A 13,550-nucleotide genomic window follows, 5' to 3' on the forward strand; every position below is an offset into this window, starting at 1 on the left:
TGGACGGAGGGAGGAAAAGGGGAAGGGGGGAACATCTTTGAGGGCCTTTGAACATGCTGTACCCACCGGCCTCCGTCTGGCTCCCATGGACAGCACGTCCTTGGCTCTCAGCTGACCAAACCCTCCTCGTTCCCCAAGGCCTTCTTGTCAACAGCGTCTTCCCTGAGTATTATAATCCCCCGGGGGATCACCTGTCACTGAATCCTTACCACCAGTAAGTGTCACAACCTACTTGCAATCTCAGTCATGTCCCTAGTGATTCCCAAACCGCACCCCATCTGCAGCCATCTGGTGCATATTCCTTAACCCAGGTGTCCCTTTGCAGGAAGACATCTGTCAGCCTCTGCAGAGGCTCTGAGCTCTGCCAAGTGTGCAGACTCTTGTCAGTCCACGGCTTCTGGGGCACAGAGGATAAGGACCTATACCCACATCCCACACTCCAGGTCTGGCCTTGCTCACTCCTGGCGCCTTGCTTGCCCCAGGATGACACATGCTGGCCCCTGCCTTTCCTCTGGCAGGCCCCTGGGACCTTGGCCTGGGCCTGAACCTCCTCACACACCGACCCTCACCTATCTACACCACCCTGATCGAAGTGCTGGCTGGTACACAAGGCGAGATAAGAATGTGTATTGGCTAAGGCAGTCCGAGGAACAGAAACTTACCGGTAAGTGGCCAAGGAGAGGTGTGATACTGTCAGAAACGTAGAGGATACTGCCATCCGTTGTCACGGCGATGATGAAGCCATCTAATGCCTGCGGAAAACTCAACAGTGAAGGCCCCTTGGTCATGCTTTTATGGGGGAAGATGTCATCAAAGCAAAGGACCCGCATTATGACACTGACTTTGTTTTGTGAACCTTTAGAAGCCACAGATATTTCCATGAATAACCTCCCAGCACTTTTCTGCCTGACACATGGGATGAGTTCTTACACAGAATTGGTCTAGCCCAGGCAAAGCACTTGCAAAAGCACTAAAAGGCTCCGTGAAAAATCTGACCTATGGGTATCATGAACCAAAACTTAGCCATGGAAATTACCTAGGGAGTGTTCATGTAAACATACTATTGGGCCGAGGCAGAACTATCACAATTACCATTAAAAGATGTCAGTGATATTTTGTCGTTCCCCAATACGACTTTGAGTTCCCTGGTAAACTTTCACTAAAGGATATCAGACCTAATAGATGCCTTAAAAACAGAAAGTTAGACTGCTGGTCAGGAGTGCCTACATTCACTGCCATCGGAGAAACACATCCAAGGGAAGTGTTTGCAAAGAACATTCCACGTGATTCCACAGAAGTAAAAAGTAAGGACCAAGGGGGAAGCGCTGTATAACTCAAGTCGACCCAGAAGTATTTCAGAATGCCTGAAAATGCAATTCCTTTAAAAGTTTTTACTGAGCGCCTACGGTATGTCAGGCACCCTGCTCTAGGAGTGCATGCCAGAACAGATTTAGGGAGCAGGGTTTTCTCACAGACACTCGCTGTTTTGCTTTCAGACTCCTGATTGGATGCTCGTGCTCATGAGGCTTTTATAAGACACATCTGAGAGTTGATTTCTAAAATTCAGACCACGCAGTTCAGGAGAGATGGGAGAGCCCCCCTCCCCGGGAAACAAATCTTCAAGGCCGTGATGTGCTCAGGTGGACTGTCACAGTAAGCCTATCGTGCTTGCTTTATTGACGACATCTTTGAAATATCATCTTCCCCAAGTATGGGAACTGTTCCACTTTGGGGGGGATAAAAAGAACCCAAATATGTGTTTAGAAAGTTCAGGAAACATTTTGTATGTACTTAGCTAGAGCCTCCCAAGATATCACTGAGGATCTGCACAGCCAAAAAGGCACTAATTCTTTCAAATTAGGAGGGCGCGGCTGAGTGCACTGCAGCAGGAACCGGAAATAGTCTGCTAACTGCGCATTAAGGACATGATTACAACTGGCCAAAATCAGAGAACGTTCCTTTCATCAGGAAAATTAACACTAGGGTCATTTATTATTTTTACACTTACATATTACAGGACTTTAGACTGAAACATATATTAAAGCACATTTCTTAAGTAGGCCTCATCCTTTTGCATTACATTAGTGGTTTTCAACTGAGAGCAATTTTGCCTCCCTTGGAACTTTTGGCAATGTCTGGAGATATTTTTGGTTGTCACTATTGGTGGGTGCTGCTGGCATCTAGTGGGTAGGGGCCAAGGGTGCTTTGAAATGTCCTATAATGCACAGCATGCCTCCACAACAAAGAGTTATCAGGTCCAAAATGTCAAGGTTGAGAAATCCTGGATTAGATTTATGGGTCACAGTGATCACAAAGGCACATCCTAGTAACTTTTATTTCTTTTCCCCTCAAGTATTTTCCTAAATGGCTTTTCAAATCATATTTGCAGTATGAGCGGAGGTGAATTTTGTTTAAGAGGTGGACATTTTTTATAAAAAGCAGATTAGAATACTGGGAAAAGTGGGAGCAATGAATACAAATTATCTTCTTGCACAGAGAGCCCATGCCCCTCTTGAATTTGTAAAGTAAGTGGGTGTGAAAAAGCTGAAGGTATTTATAGATGGAAGATAACATTCATCAGCTCATTGGCATTTTCCATCAAAGGCACTGAATCACTGCTTTAAGAAGGCTTGCTTTGGTTTTAGAAGCCACATTTGAGAATGACTCAATAGAATGTGATTGCAAAGTGATGTGCCCCTCTCATTGTAAAGGTGATTCTAACAGGAGATTCAAGGACACCAAAGACGCCATAATGGCCCAAATTTTAACCTGCCACACACCAGCAGGAAATGAAACCACCCTTTCCTGCCCATTCCTGATTCTGATGGAATGTTTCTTGTGTTCTCCGGGGCAGCCTCTGGGCTAAGAGAAAAGATCGCTGTAGCTTTTCTCACAAAACTCCCTAACTGCTGGTCACCAAGCGCTTTCCCTGCCTTTGAGTCTCTTATCTAAATGCTTGCAGCCACAGTCTTTGCTGGCTTACACCTGACGAGCTTGACTGGTCTGCAACCAAGGCATTTTTGTTCTTTCAGACTCCACAACTGTATTAGTCCCCCACACAGCCCCCACCCCGAGTCTGGTTTTGAAGAAAAGCAGGAGGAAGGAGGGATTGCCACCAAGGGCCTCAGCAGCTGAGTTCCCTGGGCCCTGATGGGCTCTGTCCTGGGTTCTGTCCTTATTTAAAAAGGGAACCTCCTGATGACCAAGACATGGTTCTCACAGATTCCTCACGTTCCCTGAAATAGTTCTGAAAAAAAGCAAAGGGTGGTGTAGGTGTACAAGGACACACATTATTAGTAAGCTGCATTGTAGGGGGTGATGACGTCATCCTGGGGGGGGCCAACGCTGGGGTTCAGATCACCAGGGAGGCTTCAGGTACTCATCATGGAGTGTCTACTGAGGAGCAACAGGTTGGAAAAGAGGCCTACAGAAGTCTGAGGTAAATCAAAAGGACTAGCTGGTGGCTTTCCCACACTCCTCAAAGCTGCAATTCACCCAGAAGGCTCGCTTGTTGCACAGGCTTAATTTCAGGTCCAACTTGCTATCAGGCATGATTTTCTTTAGATTTGCTTCAAGGAATCTATACTGGGAGTGGGAGAAAATGCATAAAGAGTATCCATGCAAATCTAAAAGCTTCTTTTTCTAGAAATGTCAGTCTCCCGAATCAGTCCTGCCTTTTAGCCCAAATATTTTCCATTTTTAACTTTATAAAAGTCTTGTTTCTTCAAACACTTGAAACTGGGAAGAAAAAAAAGAATGTGCTACAGGCTCTTAAAAAGAGGTGGGTACTTTAGGGTTATGCGTTTTAACTACTTTTCCCTAAGAATTAAAAGATAAAACGATTTCTGTAAAGTGGTATAATGATAGATTAATTTAACACTATATTTTACAAGCTGCTCTAAATTTAACATACTTAAAATGCATTGCTTCTGTGGAACGTTCTGTATTTTCTTTAAATTTAGTTTACATGTAGATTTAAGTATCTTTCATTTTTATGCAAATGTTTATTAATATGTTTGTATTTCATAATATTTGGACAGCTTCATTCTAGCGTTTTCTTACCCAGTACTTTCCGTTTTCTGCATAATTCATCTACATAAATAAAAATTTACATCAGTCTTAGATAGCACATAAGATGAGATATAGAAAGATTGATCTCAAGACGCCACTCTCCAAAAAGCCTGCCAGGAAGCACTGACACACAGCCAGCGTCTCACTTCCTTTTGCTGAACTCATCTGTCCTGGTTCTCCTCTTCTTACTCAAGGTCCCAATCATGCCACGTCTCGGGTTCTCTATTTCTCCACTGTCATGTTCATACACTCTCAGTCTTATCCCCAGTTTAGGTGTCAGAGCACTCAGCCAGATGTTTTTGTAGAGCCTTATTGTCATCTGTATGGAGGCATTTCACCCACATATAAACACATGACATTGAGGAAGGCCACTTGCTCAGATCAGCCAGATTTCCACCACCCAGCCTTGCAGATGGGTGTGGACACCTCACTTTCTAGAAGAAGAAACATGAGCATTGTTCTTGGCACAGAAAGGGTGTGTGCTGGGTGGGGAGGCACAGGGCCACTGATGGTTGACACCCACATGCCATATTGATGTACTATGAACTCGAGTGAAAAGCATAACTTTAAAAGAAGACATTTGTTTTCAAAATGTGCTCTACTAAGGAAAAAAATATAATCATTGCATTCTAAAGAGGAGACTCTCTGAGCTGAAAGAGGGTATAGAGATGGAATCTTTCCTCCCTCCTTCCACTCCCTCTATCTACCTCCAGCTCCAGTCCCCTTCCGGCTCCCCCAATAGGTATCCTCTGGCTGGGAGACTGTGAGTGGGGCCCACCCTGCAGTCACTAGGGTGACAGTATACACTCATATTCAGATGTGGGTGGGGTGGGATTCTTGCCTATAGCACCCAACTCAGTAGCCAAAACATAAGCAGTAGGCCTGAGAGCTTCAGGAGGGTATCTGTTTCAAGACCTCTTTCCAGGGTCAAGAACAGTTGTTTACTTGGGCTCAGGGTCTTATCTGGAACAAGCAACCCATTAAGCTAATTTGAAAGTGCATTTCACCTCCAACATCAGCTGCGTGAATTCTTCATTACTGAGGAAGGAAGGCTTCCAGTCCTGCTGAATATCGCAGATTTCCGTTTGCGCTGAGACTTCTGAAGAAAAGCACACACACAAATAAGCTTTTATAGTCAAAGGCACATTAACAAATGAAGCGCATGTTATTACTATGTAATTCTCTGTGTGGTTTAATTCAAAAGACAATATAAGGAAATACGTAATTCTGATTTCCAAGGACTGGGAACTTTGGATGTCATGGGCTTAAAAACATCTCTTGATGTTTTCACACCCCTTTAATGAAGCATCAGGGAGGAGAGTACTCCGCCCGCTGCATGGGTGTTGTGCCTGCTGCTAGCAGGTGGCACAATGCCCTCGAATGTCGACATGACAAAGCGCATCATCAGTGGCTGGAGTTAGGTAGTGTACCTACAAAGGCTTCAGGAACAAAGACTAGGATGATAGGACATTCTTAAGCTTCTTTTTTCATGGTCAAGGCAAAGCGAGGCACCTTTGACATCTGGGATTTTCAAAATTCCAGAAACACTGTAGGCTTGTGGTATATAACCTACTGTATCTATGCAGAATGTAATGTTCTCTCTCTCTCTCTCTCTCTCTCTCTCTCTCTCTCTCTCTCTCTCTCTCTCTCTCTCTCCCTTTTAGTATTTCCAAGTACCAAAGTATAATTTGCTATACAAATACATGGCTTTTAAAGTCAGGATTTACTCTTCTGAAAACTTTCTGCGGTAACCTATAGTTTGCTTGTTTCTATAACTAACTTGTACTAAAGATGTTATTCATGTTTGTAAATTCCATGGTGATTGGTCTACACAGGCCTCCTTAAATACTCTAGTTCTTTTGCAGTTAGAAAAGGGTGTTGTTTTATTACTGAAATATCTCTTATAACAGACAGCTCAAACACTCTATTGGATATACTTGCTTTTCCTTCAGTTTATCCTCCATCTTTTACTAATGTTTTGCTCCACTTTATGTAGTAAGAGGTTTCCTTAGAGAATATTTTATTGGTGCTAAGAAAAACCTAAGTCCATCTGATGTATCTCCTACCTCTGAGAAAAAACTAACTGGTTCAACAACTGCTTGGAAAAGGCAAATTATTCAGGCAGATTATCTATAAACTTCAAACTGGGAGAAACATTGAAAGGCTTTCTCTTTTGACCCTGTGTTGTTGGTGGTCTCACTTACATGGAGCATGGAGAGTGCATTCTGCCTTGTGAATGAATGAATTCAAATGAATTCAGCAGTTGCTCATGAATGAAAACAATATGAAGGGCTCAGTTACACACACAACTCTACACCTTCCCGTGTGCAATCACCCAGCATTCCCTGCAACATTCAGCTCTATCCGGATGGTTTTTTCCTTCGAGATTTCAGATAGAACACTGCAGCCACTGTGGCCAGAGGTCTGGCACAGAGAAGTGCACCCTGGGAAGCAGGGGCGGAGCCAGCATTCATTCTAGGGTGCCAGACAAGGCAGGGACGAGAGGGTGAAACTCCCAGTTCCTAAAATGGATGCCACAGTTGGACCACTTAGAAGAAAGATATGGACTGAGGATATGCTAATAAATTAACCCCATAAATGTCCTCTCTCTTTTTCCAATACATCAACTCATCTGTAAAGTTCTTTTGACCATTAGGATCTAACTATAGATGAATTCTCCAGGAGAAGAGTCTTTGCAGCAGTCCCCATTTGGTTTAGGTGGAGATCCATTCAATTTATGGTAAAGGAACATGAAAGACCCATGTCTTTTACATAAGTAACTTAGAGATCATTCAGTATGATTGGGTACTTTCTAAACAACAGCATAATAATACTGAAAGGATCCATTTCATTCACTCTATATTTCAACGATTCGATTACAGTCCTTGGAAGTGAAGACTCAATGCATAGCATATTAAAAAATGTAAGTTAGATAAAATGTCTCATAGTAAGTAAAAAAAAATGTTAAACTGGGAAATTAAATTCAGTGTTCTGATCATGTTTCCATTGGCATTTGATGTGACTAATATAAGCTATGGGGAACAGGCAGGGTTAGCAAAGAGGTGTGGTCACAGTAGGTTGTAAATAGCATGGAAAGCAAAGCAACCTGGGAGCATTTTTTGCAGAAAAACAATGCAATCAACAGCTGGACCCAAAAATTCTACTGTAGCATAAACTTTAGTTGTGTCCTAGAGCGCGCTCACCTTATGACTTCTCCTGGTATGCGTAAACGAGGAGCAGAATGTCTTTGGATTGTATACAGTCAAAGAAAAGTCTGAAGGAAGGGGCAGAAACTCTCTGTTGGGCTGGGTGTGTATTACTCTGCCCCAAAGGGACATATCTCCTTGTTCCCCTGCCTTCTCCACACATCTGCACCTCCATCCCCACCCCATCCACTAAGGTTAGCATATTGAAGGAGCACGTATGAGGAATGGGATTTGATGTTGGGAGAAAATGACATGAAATCCGCTTTAGACTCGCACAGAAAGAGGAAAGCTAGCTCTGTAGAAGTAACATTTAGATGGATGTGGATAAGAATGTTCAATAGCCTTACTATTTATACAGTTTAGGGGTTTCCCTCTTATAGTAGATACTGATGACACATAATTTCTCTATAAAGAAACATGGTCAGGTTCTCATTTTCACTTGGATTACTTCAAAGAAAACAAGCACACATTCTAGGATTAGGATTTATCTCCCAAGCTGAGAAAAAAGAGATGCTTGAAAGATTGTTGAGGAAATAATTATAATAACTACTGGGACCTAGTTATCTTTCCTTACTTATTATGTGGTGTCCCTTTAGCATGAAGGCAAAAAGCATGTCTAAACCCAGTTCGTAACCCTGAATGTACACTGGAATCACCCAGGAAGCTTTAAAAATACAGATGCTTGGGCCTTACCCAGTGGCGTGCTGGTAAAAGGCTCTCTGTGCCTACAACAGAAAGCCTTGATTTATAGTGTTTGCCCATTTCTGTACTGTAAATACTCCCACGGTGGTTGACTTCAAGCTGTCAACTTGATGTCAACTGGCTTGCAAAACTCCTGCAAACTTAATCATCTTTTGCAAACTGGTATGAGCTGGCTCCAGTTCACCACTGGGGTGCCGCCCCGAGAAATTCTGATGTGTTGGTCTGTGAGGTGTGACCCAGTTATATATAGTTTCAAAAGCTCCTCGGGTGATTCTAATGGGAAACAAGGTTGAGAATCAGTCATCTAAATAGCCACACTAATGAACAGCTATAGCATAGCTCTGATACAAGTATCTGTAAGAGCCCCATAAATCACTGTCACCTCTTGTGGAGAAGCAGTTGGATGTCGTGTTAAAAACTTGGGCTCTGGAGACAAACTGCCTGGATAGATTCTACACCTTCTGACTTGGGTGAGTGGTTTAACATCTCTGTGTCTCGGTTGCCTCACCTGTGAAATTGTACTCATTCAAAGAGTGCGTGAAGCTCAGAGAACCCTTAGAACAATGCCTGCCTGGCTCATGGTGAGCCCTGAAAAAATGCTGACCTTGTGATTCTCTGTCTCATTGCAGATGCCTGTGGAGTTCATGCCCATTTGGATTACAGGTAACGTTATTGTTTGTTTTTGGGTTTTTGCTTTAATCCAGAATTTGGTCGAACTACCATATTTCTCCATAAACTCTACCATGGATTTTCTGCTTTCTCCTGAACGTGGAATCACGGAGGACGAGTCAGATCCTGCAGTGACTCTGGATGTATTTAAGCGGGCAACGTGGAGTAGGCCTTGGTCTTGTGAAAAAGGCGAGACAGACACAGGCACTCCTGGTGTTAGGAGGCTGCTGACCGATCCTTTCCAGGTCCCAGATTTGACAATTCTGTAATTCCTCAGCAGACAGAGCCCAGCATAAATGTCACACTGATGAACTTGATCCCAGCTATCCTATTTAACAGCTGTCCTGCTTCTCAGTGGCACTGACCTAGTTTGAGTAATTTGCACAAAATATCTTGGTAATCAAAGCAACCTGCTATTTTCACTTGGCTAAATCATTATTTAGGAAATATAACCATTCTGATTAAATTATTGGGGCCATCAAATACTGTTGCAACACTATATTCCAGTTCTGCTTGATTGTTCTTCCCCAAATTTTAACAAAAGCAATTGAACATATTCTTTACTCTTCCCTGGACAGCTTTGGGGAAAAAATAAGGAAGATATATCATTACTATCATATTTTTACTAGGTGTATAAAATTACTAAAGAATTGATTAAAAAACAAGTATAATGAAAATTTCTAGTGTCCCAGCCATGCCCTCTTCTATGAGCTCATCTTGTCTAGGGAAATGTTCACTGACAGAGAAACATCACCATAAGCACAGAAGAACTGTAATTATAGCCTCAATAATCTGACATTTCTGACTACATTATATTTGGTGTCATGGGCAGGGTGGTCAGTGCTAAGAGGGAAAAGGAGAGTAAAAGGGAGAGAGGATGATTTGAGAAAGATGTAAATTCAAGGGTAGATTCAAGTGGTAAATTCACATCATGGAATACTATGTACTAATAAAAATGAACTAGCCACAGCACTGAAAGAACACAGATCAATCTTACAAATGTCAAGTTCATAATGTACGATTCCATCTGAATAAGGTCCCAACAGGCAAAACCAATCTCTGGAATTAGAAGTCAGAATAGAGATAAGCTTTGAGAAAAACACGGGTAGATAAAAATGAGGGGACATCTACTGGAGAAGCTTCTTTTTATGACCTGGCTGTTGCTTTCCCAGTTGTGTCAACTTTGTGATAACTAATTCAACTGTACAGTTGTATTTTGTGTATTCTCTGTTATGTGTGTTATACTGTTAGATAAAGTGCTAAAAATTTTTAAAAAATAAATATAGATCTGGAATAACTGGATTCAAAAGGATGAATTTCGACTCCCTACCTCACTCCATATATAAAAATTAATTTGAAATGGGTCAAATATCTAAATGCTCAACTTATAGCTTATATCAAAATGCTTAATCTATAGCTTAAAACTATAAAGTTCTTAGAAGAAAACATAGATGTAAATCTTCATGACCTTAGATTAGACAATGGTTTCTTAGATATGATACCTAAGGCCCAAGCAACCGATAACAACTAAAAAGATAAGCTAGACTTTATCAAACTTAAAAACGTTTGTGTGTTAAAAGACAGCAGTAAGAAAGTAAAAAGACAGCTCATAGAATGGGGGAAAATATTTGTAATTCATATATCTGATAAGGGTCTGGTATTCAGAATGTATGAAGAATTCCTACAACTCAACAACAAACACATAAATAATCCAATTAAAATGGGCAAAGGATTTGAATAGACATTTCTTTAAATAAGGCATATAAATGGCCAATAAGCACATGAAAAAATCATGAAAAGGTCAACATCATTAGTCATTAGGAAAATCAAAACCGCAATGAAATATTACTTCATACCCACTACGAAGATTATAAACACATACACACACACACACACACACACACACACACACACACACACACAAAACCAGACAAGAACGAATGTTTGTGAGGATGTGGAAAAACTGGAACACTCATACATTGCTGTTGGGAATATAAAATTGGGCAGCCATTTTGAAAAACAGTCAGTTAGTTCCTCGAAAAGTTAAACATTGAGTTACCATTTGATCTAGCAATTCAACTTCTAGGTATATATCCAAGAGAACTGAAAACATATATCTAAATAAAAACACTGATACGTGGCATATGAACCCAAAACAACAAAAGAACAAGACAAACAAATGAGAAACAAAAACTCATAGACATAGACAATAGTTTAGTGGTTACCAGAAGGTAAGGAGAGAGAGGGGTGGGAGATGAGGGTAAAAGGGATCAAATATATGGTGATGGAAGGAGAACTGACTCTGGGTGGTGAACACACAATGGGATTTATAGATGATGTAATACAGAATTGTACACCTGAAATCTATGTAACTTTACTAACAATTGTCACCCCAATAAACTTTAATTAAAAAAAAAAAACAAAAGAGAAAACAACAAGAAAGAAAACTTGTACATGAATGTTCATAGCAGTATGTTCATAACAGCTAAAATATGGAAACAACTAATATCCATCAACTAATAAACAGATAAACTAAATGTGGTATATGCATACAATAGATATTATTTAGTCACAAAATGGAATGAAATGCAACTACTTGCTAAAATATGGATATTATATGAAAGAAGCCAGAAAGAAAAGACCACATATTGTATGATTCCATTTGTACAAAATACCCAGATTAGGCAACTATAAACTATATATGGAAAAAGAAGATTGCCAGGATTTGGAAGGAGAGGAAATGGGAAGTGATTGCAAATGGGTATGGGGTTTCAATTTTGGGGGATGACAAAATTGGATACTGTTGATGGCTGCACAACCTTGTGAATGTACTGAAAACCGCTGATTATAAACTTCAAAATGGTGAATTTTATGGTATATGAGTTCTCTCTCAATAAAAACAGATTTGGAAAGTGAATCAATGATTTTCAATTTATTTTTTTTATGCCAGAACTTGGGAGGCCAAATGGTTTAGGGGCAGTGGCAGAGGTGGTTGGAGGAACCAGGACAGTCCCAATGAATATTTGGGAATTGCATCTCTGTAGGGCTGGATAAGGAATGCTTGCTCCAGACATTTTTAATTAAGCCTCTCCCACCGTTAAGGCCACTCCAATGGGCTGGGGGCCACCTGTGAGGCTGTTCTGGACGCTTTACCTACTACAGCAATTTGGGAGGTGAGCATCTTCTCCCAAATATGCCAGAGAGGGGCTCTTACAGAGGGACCTTATGACTGATGCGATGGGGCTTTGCTGGGAGAGAGAACCTGGCAGGAAGCCCATCGTGATGAACTCATCACCAGTGAAAGGGCAGGAACACCATCAAAACGGAGAGAAGCATGACCTTTACCGTTGTGTTTCTGCAAAAATCCGATGACCTTTTCCAGCACGGTGGTTTTGTCCATTTTCCGCGTGTTGCCAGGGAGCATGGAGCTAAGCTCTTTGATGAGAACATTGAACTGGTCCCGACGTTTCTTCTCAGACTTGTTTCGAGAAGCTCTGGAAACAAAAAACGCACAGGTTACTGGAACATTCCGCGTCATCAAGGCTTTAGTAGGAAAGGAAAGTACTTTCTATCAGCATGTGGGTCTGCTGTGATTAGCCTATGAAAACTCTTCCAGGGAAAGTAACATTCGTTACAGTTCGGAGCTGAGTAATGGGGACAGAAAAATGTTTTGCTAGACTCTTGGCCACAAAGAGAGACAGCATTAATAAGTAAGTTCTGACTCAGATGCAAAAATCTTACGCAGATTAGCTCTGTAGCCAGATACCATTCACCCTGACTCCCAGAGCTTCAACCTTCAGAGAGCAAGCAACATACTGTTCAGATGCTGCAGCCCAGAGGGGTTCGCTCTGCAAGCCCTTTCTTAGCCTCAAACTGTGTCCCCCCAGATCAGAGCACTGAGCTTTGGAATCAAGTTATAAGGGGTAGCTGAGTGCCCTGAGTGGCTGACAGAGAGTCACTGCCACCCAGGGCATATACCCTGGCCACTGCCCCAGAGCTCATCATCCTGTCAGGGACGCAGGGCATACATACCTCACATGAAACCATCTGCAAGTCATGCCCAACCCAGGACTTACATATGACAGGGACTACTTGTGGTGGTCACACTGCTAAGAGTGGCTGAATGAACCCTTTTAAAGATCACAAGGAGGAACCTTAAATGCAAGCTACAAATGGAAGAAGCCAATCTGAAAAGGCTTCATACTGTGTGATTCTCACTATACGGCATCCTGCAAAAGACAGAACTATGGAGACAGTAAAAAGATCAGTGGCTGCCAGGGGTTGAGGTGGCGAAGTGAAGCACACAGGATATTTAGGGCGGTGAAACTACTCTGTACGAGACTATAACGGTGGATACATGTCGTTATATATTTGTCCAAACCCAAAGAATGTACAACACCAAGAGTGGACTCTAATGTAAACGATGGACTCTGGGTGACAACGATGAGTCACTGTAGGTTCATCAATTGTAGCAAACGTACCATTCTGGTGTGTAGGTGGTGTTGATAATGGGGGAGCCTGTGCATGTGTGGAGATGGGGTATATGGGAAATCACTGTACCTTCTGCTCTGTTTTTCTGTGAACCTACAATTGCTCCAAAAAAATAAAGTCTACTAAAAAAATGACAGGTGACACTGCACAGCTATAAAGAGATCTAAGTGGAGCCACTCAGTCTGAGGGGAGGGAATCTCTGAGCCACTGAGGACCCTGGATGGGCTCGAGGATCCCTGGGAATTCGAACAGGAAACCACAGCTACAGAGGCCCCTCTGCTTGACAAGCAAACAAGAATGAGCTCCATCGAGCATCTCCTCCTGATGAAATTTTGGTTTCCTCTTAGGCACTGCTTAGCTGAGATATCATCTGAGAAAGCACCTTTCAAGGCCCCCACATGCCAATCGTAC

At 42.0% G+C, this 13,550-nt stretch overlaps 1 protein-coding gene across 4 annotated transcripts in view; it reads right to left on the minus strand.

The window, feature by feature from the left end:
- The window catches only part of NPAS2 (neuronal PAS domain protein 2), a 149,082-nt gene that overhangs the window by 45,962 nt on the left and 89,570 nt on the right, over window positions 1-13,550 (minus strand). For all 4 annotated transcript variants that reach the window (XM_081069231.1, XM_081069232.1, XM_081069234.1 and 1 more), the window contains exons 3-5: window positions 11,994-12,142; window positions 5,079-5,170; window positions 663-752 (exon numbers count right to left, since the gene is read on the minus strand). In XM_081069231.1, coding sequence (XP_080925357.1) covers window positions 663-752; window positions 5,079-5,170; window positions 11,994-12,142 — 331 coding nt within the window. The remainder of the gene's footprint in view (window positions 1-662; window positions 753-5,078; window positions 5,171-11,993; window positions 12,143-13,550) is intronic.

The sequence above is a fragment of the Rhinolophus hipposideros genome (genome assembly GCF_964194185.1).
Source record: "Rhinolophus hipposideros genome assembly, chromosome: 12".
NCBI classification, from domain to species: domain Eukaryota; kingdom Metazoa; phylum Chordata; class Mammalia; order Chiroptera; family Rhinolophidae; genus Rhinolophus; species Rhinolophus hipposideros.